Below are 27,055 nucleotides of genomic sequence, written 5' to 3'. Positions count from 1 at the left end.
ACACTAGATACACAAGCCTCCCTTCAACCCTCTCGTCACTGTAGACACTAGATACACAAGCCTCCCTTCAACCCTCTCGTCACACTAGATACACAAGCCTCCCTTCAACCCTCACGTCACAGTAGACACTAGATACACAAGCCTCCCTTCAACCCTCTCGACACAGAGGGCACTAGATACACAAGCCTCCCTTCAACCCTCTCGTCACAGAGGGCACTAGATACACAAGCCTCCCTTCAACCCTCTCGTCACAGAGGGCACTAGATACACAAGCCTCCCTTCAACCCTCTCGTCACAGAGGGCACTAGATACACAAGCCTCCCTTCAACCCTCTCGTCACAGAGGGCACTAGATACACAAGCCTCCCTTCAACCCTCTCGTCACAGTAGACACTAGATACACAAGCCTCCCTTCAACCCTCTCGTCACAGAGGGCACTAGATACACGAGCCTCCCTTCAACCCTCTCGTCACAGAGGGCACTAGATACACAAGCCTCCCTTCAACCCTCTCGTCACAGAGGGCACTAGATACACAAGCCTCCCTTCAACCCTCTCGTCACAGTAGACACTAGATACACAAGCCTCCCTTCAACCCTCTCGTCACAGAGGGCACTAGATACACGAGCCTCCCTTCAACCCTCTCGTCACAGAGGGCACTAGATACACAAGCCTCCCTTCAACCCTCTCGTCACAGAGGGCACTAGATACACAAGCCTCCCTTCAACCCTCTCGTCACAGTAGACACTAGATACACAAGCCTCCCTTCAACCCTCTCCTCACAGAGGGCACTTGATACACAAGCCTCCCTTCAACCCTCTCGTCACAGAGGGCACTTGATACACAAGCCTCCCTTCAACCCTCTCCTCACAGTAGACACTAGATACACAAGCCTCCCTTCAACCCTCTCGTCAGAGGGCACTAGATACACGAGCCTCCCTTCAACCCTCTCGTCACAGTAGGCACTAGATACACAAGCCTCCCTTCAACCCTCTCGTCAGAGGGCACTAGATACACAAGCCTCCCTTCAACCCTCTCGTCACAGAGGACACTAGATACACAAGCCTCCCTTCAACCCTCTCGTCACAGAGGGCACTAGATACACAAGCCTCCCTTCAACCCTCTCGTCACAGAGGACACTAGATACACAAGCCTCCCTTCAACCCTCTCGTCACAGAGGACACTAGATACACAAGCCTCCCTTCAACCCTCTCGTCACAGTATACACTAGATACACGAGCCTCCCTTCAACCCTCTCGTCACAGTAGACACTAGATACACAAGCCTCCCTTCAACCCTCTCGTCACAGAGGACACTAGATACACAAGCCTCCCTTCAACCCTCTCGTCACAGTAGACACTAGATACACAAGCCTCCCTTCAACCCTCTCGTCACAGTATACACTAGATACACAAGCCTCCCTTCAACCCTCTCGTCACAGTATACACTAGATACACAAGCCTCCCTTCAACCCTCTCGTCACAGTAGACACTAGATACACAAGCCTCCCTTCAACCCTCTCGTCACAGTATACACTAGATACACAAGCCTCCCTTCAACCCTCTCGTCACAGTATACACTAGATACACAAGCCTCCCTTCAACCCTCTCGTCACAGAGGACACTAGATACACAAGCCTCCCTTCAACCCTCTCGTCACAGAGGACACTAGATACACAAGCCTCCCTTCAACCCTCTCGTCACAGAGGGCACTAGATACACAAGCCTCCCTTCAACCCTCTCGTCACAGTAGACACTAGATACACAAGCTTCCCTTCAACCCTCTCGTCACAGAGGGCACTAGATACACAAGCCTCCCTTCAACCCTCTCGTCACAGTAGACACTAGATACACAAGCTTCCCTTCAACCCTCTCGTCACAGAGGGCACTAGATACACAAGCCTCCCTTCAACCCTCTCGTCACAGTAGACACTAGACACACAAGCCTCCCTTCAACCCTCTCGTCACAGAGGGCACTAGATACACAAGCCTCCCTTCAACCCTCTCGTCAGAGGGCACTAGAAACACAAGCCTCCCTTCAACCCTCTCGTCACAGTAGACACTAGACACACAAGCCTCCCTTCAACCCTCTCGTCACAGAGGGCACTAGATACACAAGCCTCCCTTCAACCCTCTCGTCACAGTAGACACTAGATACACAAGCCTCCCTTCAACCCTCTCGTCACAGAGGGCACTAGAAACACAAGCCTCCCTTCAACCCTCTCGTCACAGAGGGCACTAGAAACACAAGCCTCCCTTCAACCCTCTCGTCACAGAGGGCACTAGAAACACAAGCCTCCCTTCAACCCTCTCGTCACAGAGGGCACTAGATACACAAGCCTCCCTTCAACCCTCTCGCCACAGTAGACACTAGATACACAAGCTTCCCTTCAACCCTCTCGTCACAGAGGGCACTAGAAACACAAGCCTCCCTTCAACCCTCTCGTCACAGTAGACACTAGACACACAAGCCTCCCTTCAACCCTCTCGTCACAGAGGGCACTAGATACACAAGCCTCCCTTCAACCCTCTCGTCACAGTAGACACTAGATACACAAGCCTCCCTTCAACCCTCTCGTCACAGAGGGCACTAGAAACACAAGCCTCCCTTCAACCCTCTCGTCACAGAGGGCACTAGATACACAAGCCTCCCTTCAACCCTCTCGTCACAGAGGGCACTAGATACACAAGCCTCCCTTCAACCCTCTCGCCACAGTAGACACTAGATACACAAGCTTCCCTTCAACCCTCTCGTCACAGAGGGCACTAGAAACACAAGCCTCCCTTCAACCCTCTCGCCACAGTAGACACTAGATACACAAGCTTCCCTTCAACCCTCTCGTCACAGAGGGCACTAGATACACAAGCCTCCCTTCAACCCTCTCGTCACAGAGGGCACTAGATACACAAGCCTCCCTTCAACCCTCTCCTCACAGAGGGCACTAGATACACAAGCCTCCCTTCAACCCTCTCGCCAGAGTAGACACTAGATACACAAGCCTCCCTTCAACCCTCTCGTCACAGAGGGCACTAGATACACAAGCCTCCCTTCAACCCTCTCGTCACAGAGGGCACTAGATACACAAGCCTCCCTTCAACCCTCTCCTCACAGAGGGCACTAGATACACAAGCCTCCCTTCAACCCTCTCCTCACAGAGGGCACTAGATACACAAGCCTCCCTTCAACCCTCTCGACACAGAGGGCACTAGATACACAAGCCTCCCTTCAACCCTCTCATCAGAGGGCACTAGATACACAAGCCTCCCTTCAACCCTCTCGTCACAGTAGACACTAGATACACAAGCCTTCCTTCAACCCTCTCGTCACAGTATACACTAGATACACAAGCCTCCCTTCAACCCTCTCGTCACAGAGGGCACTAGATACACGAGCCTCCCTTCAACCCTCTCGTCACAGTAGACACTAGATACACAAGCCTCCCTTCAACCCTCTCGTCACAGAGGACACTAGATACACAAGCCTCCCTTCAACCCTCTCGCCACAGTAGACACTAGATACACAAGCCTCCCTTCAACCCTCTCGTCACAGAGGGCACTAGATACACAAGCCTCCCTTCAACCCTCTCGTCACAGAGGGCACTAGATACACAAGCCTCCCTTCAACCCTCTCGTCACAGAGGGCACTAGATACACAAGCCTCCCTTCAACCCTCTTGCTGCAGTAGCCACAGACGTAAAAGGGTCACCACATCAGCCCTCTCACAATAACATGTCCTTGATACAAGGGCCCACCCTTCCTAGGACATCAAGGGCCCACCCTTCTCACAGAAGCCGCCCATGGACATCAAGGGATCACCCTCACACGCTCTTGCAGCAGCCCGTGACATCAAAGGATCACCCTCACACACTCGCAGCAGCAGCCCGTGACAATAAGATCACCCTCACACACACTCTCTGCTGCAGCCCGTGACATCAAGGGATCACCCTCACATACTCGCTGCAGCAGCTCGTGACATTAGGGGATCACCCTCACACACACTCTCTGGTGCAGCCCGTGACATCAAGGGATCACCCTCACACACTCACTGCAGCAGCCCATGACATCAAGGGATCACCCTCACATACTCGCTGCAGCAGCTCGTGACATCAAGGGATCACCCTCACATACTCGCTGCAGCAGCTCGTGACATTAGGGGATCACCCTCACACACGCTCTCTGCAGCCCGTGACATCAAAGGATCACCCTCACACACTCGCTGCAGCAGCCCGTGACAAAAAGATCACCCTCACACACACACTCTGCAGCCCGTGACATCAAGGGATCACCCTCACACACACTCTCTGCTGCAGCCCGTGACATCAAGGGATCACCCTCACACACTCGCTGCAGCAGCCCGTGACATTAAGGGATCACCCTCACATACTCGCTGCAGCAACCCGTGACATCAAGGGATCACCCTCACACACACTCTCTGCAGCCCGTGACATCAAGGGATCACCCTCATGCTCTCACTGCAGCAGCCTGTGACATCAAGGGATCACCCTCACATACTCACTGCAGCAGCTCGTGACATTAGGGGATCACCCTCACACACTCTCACTGCAGCAGCCCATGACATCAGGGGATCACCCTCACATACTCACTGCAGCAGCTCGTGACATTAGGGGATCACCCTCACACACACTCTCTGCTGCAGCCCGTGACATCAAGGGATCACCCTCACACACTCTCACTGCAGCAGCCCATGACATCAAGGGATCACCCTCACATACTCGCTGCAGCAGCTCGTGACATCAGGGGATCACCCTCACACACACACTCTGCAGCCCGTGACATCAAGGGATCACCCTCACACACTCTCACTGCAGCAGCTCGTGACATCAAGGGATCACCCTCACACACTCGCTGCTGCAGCCCGTGACATCAAGGGATCACCCTCACATACTCGCTGCAGCAGCTCGTGACATCAAGGGATCACCCTCACATGCTCTCACTGCAGCAGCTCGTGACATTAGGGGATCACCCTCACATGCTCTCGCTGCAGCAGCCCGTGACAAAGGGATCACCCTCACACACTCTCTGCCGCAGCCCGTGACAAGGGATCACCCTCACATACTCACTGCAGCAGCTCGTGACATTAGGGGATCACCCTCACATACTCGCTGCAGCAGCTCGTGACATCCGGGGATCACCCTCACATACTCGCTGCAGCAGCCCATGACATCAAGGGATCACCCTCACATACTCACTGCAGCAGCCCATGACATCAAGGGATCACCCTCACATACTCACTGCAGCAGCCCGTGACATTAGGGGATCACCCTCACATACTCACTGCAGCAGCTCGTGACATTAGGGGATCACCCTCACACACTCGCTGCTGCAGCCCGTGACATCAAGGGATCACCCTCACACACTCACTGCAGCAGCTCGTGACATCAGGGGGATCACCCTCACATACTCACTGCAGCAGCTCGTGACATCAAGGGATCACCCTCACACACTCTCACTGCAGCAGCCCGTGACATCAAGGGATCACCCTCACACACTCTCACTGCAGCAGCCCGTGACATCAAGGGATCACCCTCACGCTCTCGCTGCTGCAGCCCGTGACATCAAGGGATCACCCTCACACGCTCTCGCTGCCGCAGCCCGTGACATCAAGGGATCACCCTCACACGCTCTCGCTGCCGCAGCCCGTGTCATCAAGGGATCACCCTCACATACTCGCTGCAGCAGCCCGTGACATTAAGGGATCACCCTCACATACTCGCTGCAGCAACCCGTGACATCAAGGGATCACCCTCACACACACTCTCTGCAGCCCGTGACATCAGGGGATCACCCTCACACTCACTGCAGCAGCCCGTGACAAAAAGATCACCCTCACACACACTCTCTGCAGCCCGTGACATCAAGGGATCACCCTCACACACACTCTCTGCAGCCCGTGACATCAAGGGATCACCCTCACACACTCTCACTGCAGCAGCCCGTGACATCAAGGGATCACCCTCACATGCTCTCACTGCAGCAGCTCGTGACATCAGGGGATCACCCTCACACACACACTCTGCAGCCCGTGACATCAAGGGATCACCCTCACACACTCTCACTGCAGCAGCCCGTGACATCAAGGGATCACCCTCACGCTCTCGCTGCTGCAGCCCGTGACATCAAGGGATCACCCTCACACGCTCTCGCTGCCGCAGCCCATGACATCAAGGGATCACCCTCACATACTCACTGCAGCAGCCCATGACATCAAGGGATCACCCTCACACACTCACTGCAGCAGCCCGTGACATCAAGGGATCACCCTCACACACTCTCACTGCAGCAGCCCGTGACATCAAGGGATCACCCTCACACACTCACTGCAGCAGCCAGTGACATCAGGGGATCACCCTCACACACTCTCACTGCAGCAGCCCGTGACATCAAGGGATCACCCTCACATGCTCTCACTGCAGCAGCTCGTGACATCAGGGGATCACCCTCACATACTCACTGCAGCAGCTCGTGACATCAGGGGATCACCCTCACACGCTCTTGCAGCAGCTCGTGACATCAAGGGATCACCCTCACATACTCACTGCAGCAGCTCGTGACATCAAGGGATCACCCTCACACTCACTGCAGCAGCCCATGACATCAAGGGATCACCCTCACATACTCGCTGCAGCAGCCCGTGACATCAAGGGATTACCCTCACACACACTCTCTGCAGCCCGTGACATCAAGGGATCACCCTCACACGCTCTCGCTGCCGCAGCCCGTGACATCAAGGGATCACCCTCACACGCTCTCGCTGCCGCAGCCCGTGACATCAAGGGATCACCCTCACACACTCTCACTGCAGCAGCCCGTGACATCAAGGGATCACCCTCACGCTCTCGCTGCTGCAGCCCGTGACATCAAGGGATCACCCTCACACGCTCTCGCTGCCGCAGCCCGTGACATCAAGGGATCACCCTCACACACTCTCACTGCAGCAGCCCGTGACATCAAGGGATCACCCTCACACACTCTCACTGCAGCAGCCCGTGACATCAAGGGATCACCCTCACACACTCTCACTGCAGCAGCCCGTGACATCAAGGGATCACCCACACACACTCACTGCAGCAGCCAGTGACATCAGGGGATCACCCTCACACACTCTCACTGCAGCAGCCCGTGACATCAAGGGATCACCCTCACATGCTCTCACTGCAGCAGCTCGTGACATCAGGGGATCACCCTCACATACTCACTGCAGCAGCTCGTGACATCAGGGGATCACCCTCACACGTTCTTGCAGCAGCCCGTGACATCAAGGGATCACCCTCACACGCTCACTGCAGCAGCTCGTGACATCAAGGGATCACCCTCACACACTCTCACTGCAGCAGCCCGTGACATCAAGGGATCACCCTCACACACTCTCTCTGCTGCAGCCCGTGACATCAGGGGATCACCCTCACACGCTCTCACTGCAGCAGCCCGTGACATCAAGGGATCACCCTCACGCTCTCGCTGCTGCAGCCCGTGACATCAAGGGATCACCCTCACACACTCTCACTGCAGCAGCCCGTCACATCAAGGGATCACCCTCACACACTCTCACTGCAGCAGACCATATCATCAAGGGATCACCCTCACACACTCTCACTGCAGCAGCTCGTGACATCAAGGGATCACCCTCACATGCTCTCACTGCAGCAGACCATATCATCAAGGGATCACCCTCACACACTCTCACTGCAGCAGCTCGTGACATCAAGGGATCACCCTCACATGCTCTCACTGCAGCAGACCATATCATCAAGGGATCACCCTCACACACACTCACTGCAGCAGCTCGTGACATTAGGGGATCACCCTCACACACTTGCTGCTGCAGCCCGTGACATCAAGGGCCCACCAATAGGACTTTAGGCTCTGGAGAACCCAAGTCTCATATATGCTTGTGCCGAACAGAGCCGCTCAGTGACCGCTCTTGCTTACCTGGATTTCCTCCATGTCGGCAATCCAGGCCTGTGCTTTGGACAAGGCCTCCTTTAGTGCCATGATGTTCGGAAGGTGCACAGGGATGGTCTCGGCCTCCTTAATGATGGTCTCCAGGGTGGCAGGAGGGTGCTTCTGTCTGGAATAGAAGAGGTGCAAGCAGCAATGAGAGAAGAAATGATGGCATAGTAGCAAGAGGACAGTTTGGCTTTCTACCGTTTCACAGGCACTTCAGTAAAGGTCAAGAATCTGCCAAAACAAATATTTCCCGACCGGGACTGAAATAAAATGAATATGCAAAGGGCAGCGAGTTCGGATCCAAAGAGACATTATAATGAATATGCTACTTACCAGTATGCATCTGTTCTTGGCATGTAGGGCTGCTGACATTCATATCTGTGCATAGATCGCCGCCTAGTGTTGGGTCCGGATGATTGCACATTGTTGTCCTGGAAGAGTCTTCGAAGTATCACGAGATAGGTGGCTCCTCCCCTGGACTACAGTGCGCATGGGCATCGACTCCATCCTTAGATTGTTTTTAGCCATTGTGGCAGAGATGGAGTGTAATAGTGTAAGCGATGGCCATGCTAGAGATTGAATGCAAGAAGGATCTGCAGCCGCTACAGGCACCAGGAAGGAGGGTGGGCGATATGAATGTTAGCAGCCCTACATGCCAAGAACAGATGCATACTGGTAAGTAGCATATTCAGTTCGAGGCATGTGGGCTGCTAAATTCATATCTTATGCATAGAATACATAGCAGTCCCTCCATTAACGGCGGCCGCCCGTGCCAGCTGCAGAAGTCTGAAAAAGTGTTTTAAGAACAGCCTGCCCTACAGCTGCCTGCTGTTTGGAATGCACATCTACACAGTAATGTTTGGTAAACGTATGTGGTGTAGACCATGTGGCTGCTCTACAAATGTCTTCCAAAGGAATGTTACCCAGGAATGCCATGGAGGCCCCCAACTTGTGTGTGGAGTGTGCTCTGGGGGGGACCGTTAAAGTACGCTTAGCCTTCTGATAGCAAATCTGAATACACTTAACGATCCACCTGGCTATTCCTGCTTTGGAAATGGGGTTGCCTTCATGCTGTGCAGAGAAGGCAACAAAGAGTTGCTGTGTCTTTCTGAAATGCTGTGTTCTGTCAATATAGTACATAAGCGCTCTTTTGACATCAAGCGTATGGAGCATTCTTTCTGCTACTGTTTCTGGGTTTGGAAAGAATGCGGGCAGTTCAATGGTCTGATTGACATGGAACTGCGAAACCACTTTAGGAAGAAACTTGGGGTTAGTGCGCAGCACCACCCTGTTTGAATGAATTTGTATAAATGGCTCTTGAATTGTGAGCGCCTGTAGCTCACTAACACGTCGTAGAGACGTGATGGCAATGAGAAAAGCCACTTTCCATGTGAGGAACTGAAGTTCACATGAATGCAGAGGTTCAAATGGGGGACCCATCAACCTGGTGAGGACCACATTGAGATTCCATACAGGAGCCGGCGGGGTCCTGGGAGGGATGACCCGCTTCAGCCCTTCCAGGAACGCCTTAATGGCAGGCACCCTGAAGACAGAGATGCTGCCTGTTTTGGAGATAAGCTGCTATGGCGGATAAGTGTATCCGAATGGAAGCGTATGCTAGATTGCATTTGTAAAGATGTAACAAATAGCAAATGATATTAGGAATGGACGCATCGAGCGGGTCGATAGCGTGCTCTGTACAGTAGATGACAAACCGCTTCCATTTCGCTGCATAGCAAGCTCTGGTAGTGGGCGTTCTTGCCTCCCTGATTATGTCCATGCATTCAGGAGGCAGATTAAGGTAGCCAAACTCTAAGACCTCAGGAGCCGGATCGCCAGGTTGAGCTGTTGCGGATCTGGGTGCTGAATGTCGCCATGGTTCTGCGTCAAGAGCCTGGGTGTGAGGTGCAGCCTTTGATGCGGTACCACGGAGAGGTCTAGAAACGTGGTGTACCATGGTTGGCGTGCCCACGGAGCAACTAGGATGAGCTTCATCGAGTGTTGCTTCAGCTTTTTTGCCACCAGCGGAATGAGAGGCGCTGGGGGAAAAGCGTATGCAAATTTGCCTGACCAGTTCATCCATATCGCATTGCCCTGCGACTGTGGGTGAGGGAACCTGGCGGCAAAGCTTTGGCATTTTGCGTTTTCCCTTGTGGCGAACAGGTCGATCTCTGGATGACCCCACTGCTGGAAGTAAGGGTGGAGTACTGATGGATGTATCTCCCACTCGTGCATTTGGTGGCTGTACCTGCTGAGCAGATCTGCCATCTGATTGTCCTTGCCCGGGAGGTGTTCCGCCATGAGGAAGATGTTCCTCTGAATGGCCCACTTCCACATGCTCTGAGCCAGATGAGACAACTGTGGAGAGTGCGTACCTCCCTGCTTTTGAATGTAGTACATGGATGTCATGTTGTCCGTCCGGATCAACACGACTTTGTTGCACAGATGTACTTTGAAGGACTTGAGAGCCATGAAGATTGCCATCAGTTCCAAGTAGTTGATGTGCATCCTCTTTTGCTGCGTCGACCATAGTTCCTGCACTGTGTAGTGGAGCACATGAAACCATCATCCCTGGAGAGACGCGTCCGTCGTCAGGATAATCTGTGGCACAGGCTCCTGGAACGGTCGGCCCTTGCAAAGGTTGTGTGGATTCCACCAATGCAGAGAGCTGTATGCCCGACCTGTCACCAACACTAGGTCGTTCAACTGTCCTTGAGCCAGAGTCCACTGATGCGCCAAGCATTCTTGGAGCGGACGCATATGCAACCTGGCGTGCGGGACTATGAAGATGCAGGAGGCCATCATGCCTATCAACTGCATGAACACTCTCGCTGGGAGTGAGTGTTGTGGTCTGAACCTTTGGATTAGCGACTGGATGTTGTTGATCCTCGCTGGGTTCGGCTGAGCTGTGGCAGCTAGCGTATTGATTGTCGCACCTAAATACTGACGCACATGGGCTGGCTGAAGGTGCGACTTTGGGTAGTTTAGTGAAAACCCCAGACTGTGAAGGAGGTGAATGGTGTGGGACATGTCTGCGGCGCACTGCTGTGCTGACTTTGCTTGAACGAGCCAGTCGTCTAGATAAGGGTAGACATGTATGCCTTGTCTCCGGAGGTGCGCCGCCACTGTCGCCAGACATTTCATGAACACTCTGGGAGCAGTGGTCACTCCGAAGGGGAGTACCTTGAACTGGTAATGCCGGTTTTGGATGGTGAACCGGAGGTACTTTCTGTGGGAAGGGTGGAGTGGAATGTGAAAGTAAGCATCCTTGAGGTCCAAGGTTGCAAGGAAGTCTCCCCGTTGTAACAAGGGAAGAACCAGCTGCAGTGTCAACATGTGGAAGTGTTCCGAAAGAATGTACTGGTTCAAGGGGCGTAGGTCTAGAATCGGTCTGAGTGAGCCGTCCTTTTTCGGGATTAAGAAGTACAGGGAATAAACCCCTGTGCCTTCTTCCTCCACTGGCACCAGCTCTATTGCGCCTTTTTGCAGCATCACCAGAACCTCCTGCTGCAATAAGTGCAAGTGCTCTGCCGACATAGGACGTTGTTTTGGGGGTATGTGTGGTGGAGTGGATGTCGGCTCCAAACAATAGCCGAACTGGATAAGTTTCCTGACCCACCTGTCCGTGGTGATGGACTTCCAGACCGGCAGGAACTGCTGGAGTCTCCCCCCGACAGGTGTTGGATGGTCGGGGGGCAGTGACAAGGAGTCACTGTTTGTTGGTGGCAGAGGAACGTGAACTGTTGCCTCTGCCTCTACCTTTGGCACTGTTTCCTCTGTAACCGCCTCTGCCCTGCTTGCTGTACGAGGATTGCGCACCACCTTTATTGAATGGCGTCTGCTGCGACATGTGCCCTCTGCTAACACCTCGAGTGCCTGAGCGACGAAAAGTGGACCCTCTAAACTGTTGTGACTGGAAAGCCCCCATGGACTTGGCAGTTTCCGTATCTTTTTTGATCTTCTCCAGGGTGGTGTCCACCTCTGGGTCAAATAACCTGTCTGGATTAACGGGCTGGTTGAGGATAGTAGTTTGTATCTCTGGCTTGAATCCGGAGATGCAGAGCCATGCCTGACGCCTCAACATCACACTAGTGTTGATTGCTCTAGCTGCTGTGTCTGCAGCGTCGAGCGCACATTTTATAGCTGCATTGGAGATGAGCTTTCCCTCCTGGATAAGCATTTCAGCTCCCTCCTTAAACTGGTCTGGAAGGTGTTGCAATAGCTGCTCTAGGGTGTCATAGTGCGCCCTATCGTATCTGGCAACAGAGCTTGTGTGTTTGCTATGCGCCAGATGTTGGCCGCCTGCGCTGCTACCCTCTTCCCAGATGCCTCCAGCACTTTTGACTCTTTGTCCGGGGGAGGAGCTTCACCCGTGGTTTGGGAGTTTGCCCTCTTGCGGGCATTAGAGACCACCAAAGAGTCCAAAGGCAACTGGCCCCGTATGTAAGTTGGGTCGCCAGGTGCAGGTCTGTATTTTTTCTCTATTCTTGGGTTGACCACCCTTGATCTTGTAGGTTCCTTGAAAATGTCTGCCGCATGATTAAGGACCCCTTTCAACATTGGGAGAGTTTTGACAGTTTTTTCAGCAGTAGAGAAAGTGTCAAAAAGGAAGTCCACTTCCACAGGGTCAGCATGCATCTCCACTTTATGGTTTGTAGCTGCCCTTTCAATTAATGCATTAAATGCCGCAGAGTCTTCAGTGGGAGATGGTTTAACGTTATAAACCTGAGGATCTTGGGCCGTTTGCTGGTCCCCCTGATCACCTGTGTCCATCCATGAGTCCTGGTGCTCATCAGGCTCTGTATTTGTTGGAAAATTCTATTCCTCATCCTGCTCTCCTTCATCCCCCTCAGAGTATGTGGGTGAAGGTGTTGCACTTCTCCTAGGCTGTGGAAGAATCTGTTCAACCAGTACTGGAGTGTCTGGTGCCGGCTTCTTGCGTTTTAGAGGAATTGTAAACGACTCCAAAGGCTGTGATGTTATTTTCCTCTTGTAGAGCGTGAGCTTCCCGGTGTCGGCATCGATAAAATGCTCCGACCGTTCTTCCAGCAAAGGGTGTCGATGACTTGAAGTCCCAGTCTGGTGAGTCGACTTCGACACAGTGTCCTTGGGCACCGATCGCGGTGCAAAGGCCTGCGGCGCCACCTCAGGCGGTAACGTATAGAGGATCGGCGTCGAGGCAGTTTTCGGTGGCTCAGCCTGCTTTGGAGTGGAAGGAGTCTTCGGTTCCGACGCCAAAGCCTTGTCCTTAATCCGCTTGAGGGAGTCCAAGACCTGCTTTATAAAGGACGCGGATGGTTTCGTCGACGCGACCAGTGGCCTCGGTCCACCTCCAGGGGAAGCCCCGAGCTTCGATGACTTCTGTTTATCTGGTCGAGGCACAGGAGTACCCTTGACCGGTGCGCTTCGATCACTGTCCACGGCCGCAGACGTTGAAGCAGACTGCTTCGGATCGGCAGGTTTACTCTTCGGCGTGATCGCCTCCGACCTCGGCTCTGCGCCCTTGACCGACTGCGCCGTGACGGCCTTGGGGTCTTCGGGTCAGCTGCAGGCGCGACTGCCTTCTTGGACTTCGGCTCGACCGCCTTGGACACTGGCTCGATGCCCTTCTTCGAGCTTGGCTCCTTGACCACCTTCGGCACCTTTGCCTGATCGACAGCTTTCACGGGCTTGGAGGCCTCCGAAGACGACTGCGTCGATTGCGGAGCAGACGTCTTCGGTTTCGATGGCGCTTCGGCCATCTTTGGTTGCGTCGATACCGATGGTTTCAGTTTCGGTTTCGATTTAGGCAATGGCTGTAGGAGAGTAGGGTCTGCTATCCTATGGTCACCCCAAATTTTTTCTTTTTGCTTCACTGGTTTATGACTTAATGTGGCTGTGGGCCTGCTAATCAGACCCACAGCCTGCTGTTCTCTCTCTAAATTGTTACCCATGTACGAAATTGGAACTGGTTCACCTTATTGGCCCCTGTAACAGTGTACCCAGGTACCCAGGGCATAGGTGCTTCCAAGGCCTACCAGGGGGCTGCAGCATGTATTATGCCACCCCTAGCCTGGCCTCCATATTTGACACAACTGGCTGATCACTCAGCTGGGGTAAGTCGGTGTAACCACCCCTTACTTCGGTGTAGTATGCCTATACCTAACCTAAAATGGACACATGTTCCTATCAGTCACTCCTATGGAAGGCCTCATCAATCCTGGAGGCAGAGTGCTTGGAAATATGTGAGATGGTGCTCTGGCATGAGCTGAGCCTGTCTGCAGCTTTCGGAACCATGTCCTTTAGCTGTTTCATGATATTGCCATACCATATACTCTTAAGTGCATTATGAACCTCGCGGTTAAATGCTATCTTGGGTTTGGCTTTATCAAAACATGTCGAGTAAGGTGTCATACGAATTGGAATACTACCCCCTCGCCAGTTCTGGCGACGTGGGTAGCATTCCACCCTTCTAGAGGGACACGACATGTACCTAGCCTGAACCCCGGTTAAAGTTAAACAGAGCCTTAGCATCCCAAAATGGATGCTGCCACCACAGACACAAGTCTGACCTCCTGCTGCTGGGAGTCCTTCCAGCCCAGAAGGCAAGGACAAAGGGTTTCCTGCCAGGGGCGGTGCTAGCACCACTCCAGACAGGATTTTGTGTATTGGGTAGGACAGGCCTGAAAGGAATGAGACATGCCTGGGGCACACAAGGTGTCCCTGTGCATAGGCCAGTTCAAACCGGTGCTGGGGCTTTCCAGCCCCAGTCCTGGCGCGAAACTGGACAAAGGAAAGGGGGTGTAACCACCCCCCTTCCTGGTTCCACCCAGAGGAGGGACCTAGTAGGTGATCCGGCCCCCCAGATTCGAATAAGAGTGGGAGCTGTGTCCTGAGACTTCAGATCATCCTGAATCAACTTGAAATACAGAAGACTGGACTTCGACATTCTGCTGCACAGAAGACGGAAGAGAATCTCCCTTGTGGCCAAGGAGTGACCACCCTGTGAACACAGGCACCAACCACCAACTCGACGTCTGCTTTGCCGCCGCCTCCCGCCGGAGCCTGAGCCCAGAGCCTGACAAGACCCAGACTCCCAGACTTCTTACAGCCCGATCCACAGTCCCTGCAAAGAAGGGACCCGTGGAGGCACCGAGAGACGTGGGACCGGACCTCTTGGAAGACCCCCGAAACGCTGACTGCGCAGCATCAGAGGCACCCTCGACGCTGTGCTTTGGGGTTTGAGAAGCCCCAACCTCGAGCAGCCCTTGCACCGAAGATCAGCCCCCCCAGCATCTCCACGATCGGCGTGGGGCCCTTTTGCATTGAGCCACTCGACGTGCCATCCCGTCCACTTGCCACGTGGCTAGCGGCCATCTTGGCGACGAAACCTTCAACTTACACTGCGGGCCTGGTTGCTCCAGACTTGCCCTTGCTCCTGTAGAAAGGAGCACCTGCTCTGACCTTGCTGGTCCGAGTAACAAGCCTTTTTCGATTCCTGCGTGGCTTGCATTAGCCAAGGCCTGTTTGCTCCAATCAAGTTGCCGACACCGCCAACAGCGAGAAGCCTGCGTGGGACAGCTCGTGACCGACTCCTGGACGTCCTCGACCCCTCGTGTCCACGTGGCTGCAGAGAGAAGCTACACGACATCACCTGTTTGCACCCGACATCGCCTGGTTCCACTCTGGTTCCACGGTAGTCACTGGCTAGTGACTTTGAACATTGTCCCCTCTGCTTTCAGGTCTTCACCTCTTCGGATCCATCCTTGGATCCACCGGAACTCTTCACATCGAGTCGCCTGCAGCATCTTCAGCTCCAAGCACCATCGACCTGCGTGACGAAATCCGACACTACTTCACACCTGTGCACCCGCTTCCTGTGGGTGAGGTAACTCAGCTCCGCCGGTGTTCCCACACTGGTACACACCTCTAGGGTCTGTGTCTAAAGTTTCATCCTTCTAGGTCACTCGGAAGGTTCCTTAATAACTAACTTTGTAACTTTTACGCACCATTGACATTGCATTGGTAAAGCGTGCACTTTCCGCACTGCACCCGAGTCCCGCGGGCCTTTCCCGACTTCATCACTGCTAGTCCCGAACAGCTCCAGCGATTCCCCAGGCCCTAGGCCTCTTCACTTTCCCCATAGTGGTTCTTATACCACTATTTTAGTATATGGTTTAGGTGGCCCCTAGGGCTCATCCATAATTGTGCAACTTTTGTGTATTTAAACTGTTTTGTTTTAACACATTTGCTTCTGTGCTCATAAAGAGTATCAGGGTTATTTGTAGAAATAAATCTATATATATTTTCAATATATATCTGTGTGGTGTCCTTTCATTTGATATTCAAGGGGATTGTGTATGGTAAAACAGCTTGCTTCACATGCCTTTACAGAGTTTAGCCTAAGACTGCTTAGTCCATGCTACCCCTAGAATAGCTTGTCTATAAGGTTGACTTTACAACCTGCACCATAAGGGTTGCTTGGCATGGTACAAGGTGATCACTAGAACTAGTGAGCATCATATACCAGGCCAACTTCTCACAATGGCGGCTCCGCGGAGGTGTCCGTAGCCGGGCCGGAAGGCGGGGCCGTGGATCGAGGTGTAAGGTCTTGGGTAAGGCCGTGTGGCGATCCCGTGACCTGAGCCATTATAAGAGTACGAACGGGGCATAGCTCATCCTCTGAGCTATCTTCCGTGGCCCCATATGCTTCTTCGTCGTCCCCTACCTTCGACGATTTCCTCTATTTCTTGGCTTTGGACGTCTGCTCCGTCGCCGGACTCGACCTCCACCGTTGCAGGGGAAATCTGCAGGTGACGCACTTGCTAGTCTGCTTCGGGGTCGTCGAAGATGTCCACCGGTGCTGGAGCCGATCGCCGGGCCTCGAGGCGCGCCACGCGCCGAAGCTTGATAGTCTTCTTCGATCGAAATTTTGAACAGGCCATACAAGCTGGCCTCGTCGTGGTCCGGCGAGAGGCACTTGTTGCACACAGGATGGACGTCGATGTGCGGGTACTTAGATCCGCACACGGGGCACTTCTTGAACGGACTCCGTTCCATGTCGTCGTTGAAGGTCTTGCTGCGTTGACTGGGCCTCGATCCCCGAAGAGTCAACGACCCCCCGTATATCCAATTCTACGAGTTGGAAGAAATTCGGGACCGAACGCAAACGATACCGACGGTGAAAAGAAGGCCTTTTGGCCTCTAAAAAGTTCCTTAACGATTTCGAACAGGAGACGTCGAAATCACATCCGAACCCAATGGCGGAAAAAAACAATCTGGGGATGGAGTCGATGCCCATGCGCACTGTAGTCCAGGGGAGGAGCCACCTATCTCGTGATACTTCGAAGACTCTTCCAGGACAACAAGGTGCAATCATCCGGACCCAACACTAGGTGGCGATCTATGCTATAGATATGAATTTATTCTGAATCATTTTGTCCACCCTAAGCGTGGAAGGGTATACTCAGATGTGAGTCCCTTGCTCATTGCACCATCAGGATTCAAGCAAGCCGGGCCGACGACGCCTGAAATGGCAGAAACCGGTCCCCGGAAGCTTGTTTCCTTCCCAGTATAAGAATTGGCTTGGTAGTTTGGTTTGCCCTGTTCCCATCATGCACTGGGACAGGAACAGACTAATTTGCATATAGCCAAGTTCTGAGCTGGGATGGTGCAGTGAGCTAAAAAACGGTGATGGATCAAGCCCTGATCTTTGGACTGGGTAAGAGTGGTCAGCTTAATTCAGGCACTCTGTTCATCACCACCCCCTTTTCTGAATCATAGATATGAATTTAGCATCCCACATGCCTCGAACACAAGTCTCCACAGAGCAGGGAGAACAGACGAAGGACAGGTGGATGAAGCAGAGGAAGGCACAGCTGAGAATCTGCCTCAAGCTTCAGAGCTCAGCTTCCAAACTCTTACAGGGATACAAATATGAGCGCTGGTGACGGCAGAGATGAAGGTCTGCATGCAGAGCAGGATGGACTGGGAGGCAGAGTTTACAGCACATGGAGATTCCTACAAGATTAAGCGAACAAGCAGAGGCAAAGCCAAGAGGTCACGCCTTTATAACGCGAGTGCTGAGCGGTCGGTTTGGTCACTGTTGGTCTGAAATATTTAAACATTTCAAAATACTAGAGGAAAAGTAAACATATGGTACAGTATCTCAAAACTGTTCACTGAATTCCTTATTTACATTCTCATTAAATAGCATGGTTTATTTTTCAAAATACTTTTCACTAAGGAATGAAAGCAGAAATTGAAAAGAATAAGTTATTGTCGTAATGTAAGGGGAACGCTAGCCAAGGCCAAATTTACACTGCACAGAGTTCAGAAATCTGGTCCTCTGCGGGAAGCCAGGGAACAGATGTATGGGTCTCCAGGAGAAATGTAATGTTAAGTAGACATTCACAGTGGGATGCAGCCACGCAGTCCACCCCCACCACCAAAAGAGCCTTATTGTGTGACAAATCTTGTGCTTTCATGCAAGACGTGGAATGGAGAAAATCATACAAAAACTACCCGAAAGGAACAGCACATTGCTGGGAGAGAAAGGATGTATGGTTCATAAAGCCAAAAATGGCATACGACCTCGTTACTTAGCTGAGAAACGTATCCCTAGCAGCCAGTCAGGGTCATATGCTCTGGTATGAACGGTCTCCTTACTATTCCTCGTGTTAAGAAATGAATATGCTACTTACCAGTATGCATCTGTTCTTGGCATGTAGGGCTGCTAACATTCATATCTAGTGCATAGATCGCCGCCTAGTGTTGGGTCCGGATGATTGCACATTGTTGTCCTGGAAGAGTCTTCGAAGTATCACGAGATAGGTGGCTCCTCCCCTGGACTACAGTGCGCATGGGCATAGGCTCCATCCCCAGATTGTTTTTAGCCATTGTGGCAGAGATGGAGTGAAATAGTGTAAAGGATGTCCATGCTAATGATGAATATAGAGCGAGTATCTGCAGCCGCTACGGGCGCCGGGGAGGAGGGTGGGCGATATGAATGTTAGCAGCCCTACATGCCAAGAACAGATGCATACTGGTAAGTAGCATATTCAGTTCGAGGCATGTGGGCTGCTAAATTCATATCTAGTGCATAGAATACATAGCAGTCCCTCCATTAGCGGCGGTTGCCCGTGCCAGCTGCAGAAGCTTGAAAAAGTGTCTTGAGAACAGCCTGCCCTACAGCTGCTTGCTGCTTGGAATGCACATCCACACAGTAATGTTTGGTAAACGTGTGCGGTGTGACCCATGTGGCTGCTCTGCAAATGTCCTCTAAAGGAATGTTCCCCAGGAAAGCCATGGACGCTCCCAACTTGCGTGTGGGGTGCGCTCTTGGGGGTATTGTTAAAGTGCGCTTAGCTTTTTGATAACAGATTTGGATGCACTTACCAATCCATCTGGCTATTCCCGCTTTGGAAATGGGGTTGCCTTTGTGCTGTGCTGAGAAGGCAACAAAAAGTTGTTGTGTTTTCCTGAAGTGTTGTGTTCTGTCAATGTAGTACATCAACGCCCTCCTAACGTCCAGTGTATGGAGCATTCGCTCAGCTACCGTTTGTGGGTTTTGGAAGAATGCGGGTAGGTCAATAGTTTGATTGATATGAAACTGTGACACCACCTTAGGAAGGAATTTGGGGTTAGTGCGGAGCACTACCCTGTTGGAATGTATCTGGATGAATGGCTCTTGGATTGTGAGTGCTTGCAGCTCACTGACACGCCTTAGTGACGTAATAGCAATGAGAAAAGCCACTTTCCATGTTAGAAATTGAATTTCGCAGGAGTGCAGTGGCTCGAAGGGTGGACCCATCAGCCTCGTGAGGACCACATTGAGGTTCCACACCGGAGCTGGTGGTGTTCTCGGAGGAATGACTCGCTTCAGTCCCTCCAGGAAGGCTTTAATGGCAGGCACCCTGAAAACGGAGAGGTGCTGCCTATTCTGGAGATAAGCCGCTATGGCGGATAAATGTATCCGAATGGAAGCATACGCCAGATTGCATTTGTAAAGATGTAACAAATAGCAGATGGTTAGGAATGGATGCATCTAGCGGGTTGATATTGTTGTCAGTACAGTAGATGACAAACCGCTTCCATTTTGCCGCATAGCAAGCTCTGGTCGTGGGCTTCCTTGCCTCCCGGATGATATCCATGCATTCAGGAGGCAGGTTGAGGTAGACAAATTCTAAGACCTCAGGAGCCAGATCGCCAGATTGAGCTGTTGCGGATCTGGATGCTGAATGTCGCCATGGTTCTGCGTCAAGAGCCGGGATGTGAGATGTAGCCTTTGATGCGGTACCACGGAAAGTTCTAGAAACGTGGTGTACCATGGTTGGCGAGCCCATGTTGGAGCAACCAGGATGAGAGTCATCGAGTGTTGCTTTAGCTTTTTTGCCACCAGCGGAATGAGAGGCGCTGGGGGAAAAGCGTACGCAAATTTGCCTGACCAGTTCATCCATATCGCATTCCCTTGCGATTCCGGGTGAGGGAACCTGGCGGCAAAGCTTCGGCATTTTGCGTTTTCCTTTGTGGCAAATAGGTCTATCTCTGGATGACCCCACTGCCGGGAGTACGGGTGGAGCACCGATGGATGTATCTCCCACTCGTGCATTTGATGGCTGTACCTGCTGAGCAGATCCGCCATCTGATTGTCCTTGCCCGGGAGGTGTTCTGCCATGAGGAAGATGTTCCTCTGAATGGCCCACTTCCACATGCTCTGAGCCAGATGAGACAGCTGCGGCGAGTGAGTACCTCCCTGCTTTTGGATGTAGTACATGGCTGTCATGTTGTCCGTCCGGATCAACACGACCTTGTTGCACAAATGTACTTTGAAGGACTTGAGCGCCATGAAGATTGCCATCAATTCTAGGTAGTTGATGTGCAATCGTTGTTGCTGGGTTGACCACAGTCCCTGCACCGTGTAGTGGAGCACATGCGCTCCCCACCCCTGGAGAGATGCGTCCGTTGTTAGGACAATCTGTGGCACAGGCTCTTGGAACGGTCGTCCCTTGCAAAGGTTGTGTGGATTCCACCAATGCAGAGAGTTGTATGCTCGACCGGTCACCAACACTAGGTCCGTCAGTTGTCCCTGAGCCTGTGTCCATTGATTCGCTAGGCATTCTTGGAGGGGGCGCATGTGCAACCTGGCGTGCGGGACTATGAAGATGCAGGAGGCCATCATGCCTATCAACTGCATGAACACTCTCGCTGGCAGGGAGTGTTGCGGTCTGAATCTTTGGATCAGTGACTGAATGCTGTTGATTCTGACTGCGTTTGGCTGAGCCATAGCCGTCAGGGTGTTTATTGTCGCGCCCAGATACTGCCGCACATGGGCTGGTTGAAGGTGCGACTTTGGGTAATTCAGCGAGAACCCCAGACTGTGAAGGAGTTGAATAGTGCGGGACATGTGTGAGGCGCACTGTGTTTCCGACTTTGCTTGTACGAGCCAGTCGTCGAGGTACGGGTATACATGTATGTTCTGTCTCCTGAGGTGCGCCGCCACCGCCGCCAGACACTTCGTAAACACTCTGGGGGCAGTAGTCACTCCGAAGGGTAGCACTTTGAACTGATAGTGCTTGTTGTGAATAGTAAACCTGAGGTATTTTCTGTGGGACGTGTGGAGTGGGATGTGGAAGTAAGCATCCTTGAGGTCTAAGGTTGCTAGGAAGTCCCCTTGGTTTAGAAGGGGAAGTATCTGTTGCAGTGTGAGCATGTGGAAATGTTCTGACAGTATATACATGTTGAGGGGGCGTAGATCCAGAATGGGTCTGAGGGATCCGTCCTTTTTTGGGATGAGGAAGTACAGGGAATAGACCCCTGTTCCTTCCTCCTCCACTGGCACGAGTTCGATTGCTCCTTTTTGCAGCATTACTAGCACTTCCTGCTGCAATAAGTGCAAGTGCTCTGCCGACATAGGACGGTGTCTTGGGGGAATGTTGGGAGGAGTGGATGTTAACTCCAAACAATACCCGTACTGGATTAGTTTTCTCACCCACCTGTCCGTGGTGATGGACGACCAAACCGGCAGGAACTGCTGGAGTCTTCCCCCGACAGGTATTGGATGGTCGGGGGGCAGTGACAGGGAGTCACTGTTTGTTTGCGGCAGAGGAACGGGAGTTGGTGTTCCCTCTGCCTCTGCCTTTGGCACTGTTACCTCGGTAACCCCCTCTACCTTGCTTAGGGTACGAGGATTGCGCACCACCTTTCGTGAATTGTGTTTGTTGTCCCATGTGTCCTCTGGTAACACTACGCGCACCTGAGCGACGAAAAGGGTTGCCCCTGAACTGTTGTGATTGAAGTGCCCCCATGGACTTAGCAGTCTCGTTGTCCTTTTTAATCTTTTCAAGTGTGGTGTCTACATCTGGACCAAACAGTCTGTCAGGATTGACGGGCTGGTTGAGGATTGTAGTTTGGATGTCAGGCTTAAATCCAGATATACGAAGCCAGGCTTGGCGCCTTAGCATGACGCTAGTGTTAATTCCTCTAGCCGCTGTGTCCGCTACATCAAGTGCGCATTTTATTGCAGCGTTTGATATAAGCTTCCCCTCTTGTATGAGCATTTCTCCAGCTTCTTTATACTCATCAGGCAGATGTTGAAGGAGCTGTTCTAGGGTGTCGTAATGCGCCCTATCGTAACGCGCTAACAGTGCCTGTGTGTTTGCGATACGCCATACATTGGCAGCCTGCGCAGCCACCCTCTTGCCAGATGCCTCAAGCACTTTCGACTCCTTGTCTGGGGGAGGAGCTTCACCAGTTGTTTGTGAGTTTGCCCTCTTGCGGGCATTTGCGACCACCAACGAATCCAGAGGCAACTGTCCCCGAATATAGGCAGGGTCCCCAGGCGCAGGCCTGTATTTTTTTTCAATACGTGGGTTTACCACTCTCGCTCTTGTAGGTTCTTTAAAGATCTCTGGCGCATGTTTAAGGACACCTTTCAACATAGGAAGTGTTTTGACTGTTCTTTCGGAGACAGAGAAAGTGTCAAACAGGAAATCCTCTTCCACTGGGTCAGCATGCATATCTACATTATGATTTGCAGCTGCCCTCTCAATTAAAGCATTGAAAGCCGCTGAATCCTCAGTTGGTGATGTACGTGCCCCAAAACCTTGTGGGTCCTGCACCACCTGATGACTTCCCTGGTCCCCAGGGTCGTCATATGAGTCCTGATTCACATCAGGGTCATTGCCAGTAGGGAAGTTGTATTGTTCATCTTGGTCATCATCCTCACCCCCTGATTGGTTGAGGGAAGGTGTTGGACTCCTCCTTGGGGGAGGGAGCAGAGGTTCAACAAGGGCAGGTATGTCGTGTGGTTGCCTTTTCTTTTTCAGTGGAATTACAAATGACTCCAGTGGCTGGGAACTGATCTTTCTCTTATAAAGTGTCATTATCCCTGTGTGGGCATCGATATAATGCTCACATTCGTCTTCAGATGCTGTTTGTCGAGGCAAAATAGCACTGGACGTGGAATGTTCCGAAGTCCCCGAGGTCCTCGGCACCGTTTGGGGTGCAAACGCCTTTGGTGGCACCTTTGGCGGTAGTGTGTAGATAAGTTTCGTCGACTTTTTGGCAGGTGGCTCCATCGGTTTCGGATCCGATGGCGCAGTCTTTGTCGACGGCAGGGCTTTCTCCTGAATCCTCTTGAGCGACTCGGTGCCCTGTTTAGTAAATGAAGCCGAGGGTTTGACGACCGATGCTTCATGTTCGCCCGCTTTGGAGGCCTTCGGCGTGGCAGAAGAAGGCACCGATGAATCCTCGACTCCAACGGTTCGCTGCCCTGCAGCTTTCTTAGGCGCCGACGCCGTTGAGGCAGATCCGGTGTCTTTGTGCCGAGGAGTAATGGCTCCGGCTTTCGGATCTTGGCCTGTAGTGGTCTTCGCTTCGACCGTCTGTTTGGAGGTTGACGCTCCAGCCGTCGAGACGTGATGGACTACCTTCGAGGACGTGTCCTTGGCCACCGCGTGTGGCGCCGGTGACTCGACGGCCTTCTTTGGCTTCGTAGGGCCTAAGGGCGACGGAGTCGGCTTCGTAATTTTGGACGGGACGTCAGCCATTTTAGATGTCGTTGAAGCCGTTTGTTTCGGTTTCAACGTGTCTTCGGCCATCTTAGATGTTGTCGAGACCGTAGGTTTCGGTTTCGGTTTAGGCGTGACGTCGGCCATCTTAGATGTTGTCGACTGTACTGGTTGCGGTTTCAGTTTCGATACGCGCAACAACGGCTCCTCCGGTGTATCCGTGGCCGGGCCCGAAGGCGGGGCTGGGGATATCGGTGCAGGGTCGTGGGTAAGGCCGAGTGGCGATCCCGTGACCTGAGCCTGAGTCGAGTAACTTTCGGGGCATAGCTCCTCCCCTGAGCTATCTTCCGCGGCCCCAAAGACTTCTTCGTCGTCCCCTACCTCATCGACGTATTCAAGGTCTTGGCTCTGTCCTTCGATGTATTCGTCTGGATCGGCCTCGACCTCCGTTGATGGCGGTGATATTTGAAGATGATGGCTTCGGCCGTCTTCTGCGGGGTCGTCGAATATGTCGTCGGGTGCCGGTGCTGCGTGCAAGGCCTCGAGGCGCGCCGATGCTTGAGTGTTTTCTTTGACCTGAATTTGGAGCAGGCCATGCAGTTGTCCTCGTCGTGATCCGGCGAGAGACATTTATTATAAACTGGATGCACGTCGATGTGTGGTTACTTGGACCCGCAATGGGGCAGCGCTTGAACGGCCTCGATGTCCGAAGAGTAGCAACTCCCCAGAAGTCCGACGCGAAGAGTCGGACGATGCTCGGGACCGTTCGCAACAATACCGACGCGAGTATCGAAGGCCTTTTGGCCTTAATGAAGTGAGTGTTCGATTCCGACAAGGAGGCGTCGAAATCACATCCGAACCCAATGGCGGAAAAAAACAATCTGGGGATGGAGCCGATGCCCATGCGCACTGTAGTCCAGGGGAGGAGCCACCTATCTCGTGATACTTCGAAGACTCTTCCAGGACAACAATGTGCAATCATCCGGACCCAACTCTAGGCGGCGATCTATGCACTAGATATGAATTTAGCAGCCCACATGCCTCGAACTCTCGTACAGGAGGCAAAGCCTTTTCTTCTATGGCCCCACGCCTATGGAATCGATTACCCCACACACGTCAGATGTGATCATCTGCGCTTCAGGAAACTCCTGAAAACTGAACTTTTTGTGGTTTGACTGTTTACTGCCGGGTTATCTTACTTCCTTCGCACAGATACCCCTTTGGGGGAGATTCATGTGCTTTATAAGCTTTTAAATTAAATTGAGGATACAAGCAGCACACGAGGGAGAACCCTAGAAAACACATTCAGCTGAAAAACTCAAGCCAGACGGTCGAAAAGATGAAGAGCCTGTTTTCCACAAGACAGAGGAAGGCAGGTTATCCATAAGAACGCACGCAAACCAGTGAGTGACACCTAAACCAACCAATGGCACGCAATGGACAGGGAGCGAGTGACTGGATGTTAACAATAGGTCTTTTGCAACTAGGCCGTTCGTGCAGTCTGGTAGGAGAGAGCCAGAAATGGACAATGGAGCGAAGATGGGTGAGACTCTGGAGGATGAAAGGGCAGACATGATCGATGCATAGGGGGGGGAGGAGAGGGCAGGTCACGATTGTAAAGAGGTGAAGAGTGGGTGTGGAATGGCAAAGAAGAAACCATGCAAGGGAACCAGAAGGTAGAAGCGTACAGAAGAGCTCTGCATGAATGAACTCTGCTGCTTCTCACCTGGCCTCCAGACACATCTCAGCCTTCTCCTCCCAGCGCTCCGAGATGCTGAGCAGGTCCTGCAGCTCTCCCATGGCTTTCTCCACAGCTGCATTCTGCACCACGCCGCACCCTGCTTCCAGCAAGGAGCGCAGCACCGGCAGGGTCACCTGCTCCGCTGGCGAGGTCAGGGCCTTCTTCACCTCGTCCTGCCACTCCGCCTGCCGCACCTGCTGCTGCAGCAGGCCCATCTCTGGCGTGTCCACCCCCAGCCGGCCACCTCTCTCCAGCAGGTCCTGCAGCTGAGAGGCGCGGAGCGGCAGCTCCTTCAGGGCCTGCTGCACTTGGCTCTGGAACACCTCCACCTTGTCCAACAAGTCCTGTAGAGAGGACATCGGCACCAACCATTAAAGAAAAGCACAACACCACCCGACCCCTCACAAGGAGCACCAGTAACAGACTCGAGGATTGAAACACTTTAAACATTGCCACATGTAATCAGGATGCAACCACCCGACCCCTCACAAGGAGCACCAGTAACAGACTCGAGGATTGAAACACTTTAAACATTGCCACATGTAATCAGGATGCAACCACCTGACCCCTCACAAGGAGTGTGAGAAATTGGCCTGATATATGATGCTCACTAGTTCTAGTGATCACCTTGTATCAGTCCAAACAACCCTTATGGTGATTGGTTGTAAGTCAACCTTATAGACCAGCTATCCTAATGGTAGCATGGACAAAGCAGTCTTAGGCTAAACTCTTTTGGCATGTGAAGCCAGCTGTTTTACCACAATATAACCCCTTGAATACCAGATGAAAGGACACCACACAGGTTGTTATGAAAATAAACAATATATTTATTAACAACAACACCTCTGAACTCTTTATGAGGTCAGAGGGCTAAACACATGACAATCTCTTACGAAAAATACGACAAGTTGCACAATTACAATGGTGCCCTAGGGGAACGACAAACCATATACTAATTAAGTGGAATGTGAAAGTCGATAAGAGGAATGGAGCTGTCCAGAGGCTGTAGGATCGATGGGACCACGCTACACTAACTTCAGGTAAGTAATAGGAGGCCCACGGAACGCGTGTGCAGAGTGTGAACTCACACGCGAGATGCGTAACAACGTCTATGGACAGTACAGTTCAAGATAAAGGTGAGTACGGACAATCCTGACTAGGTAGGACTAAAACGACTGTGGAACTGGACACTAGGACAATTAAACTACCCTTGAGCACCGAAATGCTCTCGTTACCTCACCAACTGGCCGCGGGTGCATAGGTGTCAAAGTGCGTCGGGTTCTCGCGTTGAAGTCTATGGAGCCTGAAAGAAAAGATGCTGCAGGCGACCAGGAGGAAGATGTCCGTTGTGATCCAAGGGT

The 27,055-nt window shown here is 52.5% G+C and overlaps 1 protein-coding gene across 4 annotated transcripts in view; it reads right to left on the bottom strand.

Moving 5' to 3' along the window:
- The window catches only part of KDM5C (lysine demethylase 5C), a 392,248-nt gene that overhangs the window by 168,821 nt on the left and 196,372 nt on the right, over nucleotides 1-27,055 (bottom strand). For all 4 annotated transcript variants that reach the window (XM_078664512.1, XM_078664511.1, XM_078664513.1 and 1 more), the window contains 2 exons: nucleotides 25,680-26,038; nucleotides 7,947-8,085 (listed from right to left, as the gene is read on the bottom strand). In XM_078664512.1, coding sequence (XP_078520638.1) covers nucleotides 7,947-8,085; nucleotides 25,680-26,038 — 498 coding nt within the window. The remainder of the gene's footprint in view (nucleotides 1-7,946; nucleotides 8,086-25,679; nucleotides 26,039-27,055) is intronic.

The sequence above is a fragment of the Lissotriton helveticus genome, chromosome 10 (assembly GCF_964261635.1).
Source record: "Lissotriton helveticus chromosome 10, aLisHel1.1, whole genome shotgun sequence".
Lineage (NCBI taxonomy): Eukaryota > Metazoa > Chordata > Amphibia > Caudata > Salamandridae > Lissotriton > Lissotriton helveticus.
The sequence above is the reverse complement of the archived record's forward strand: the minus strand, read 5'-3'. Positions and strand labels throughout refer to the sequence as shown.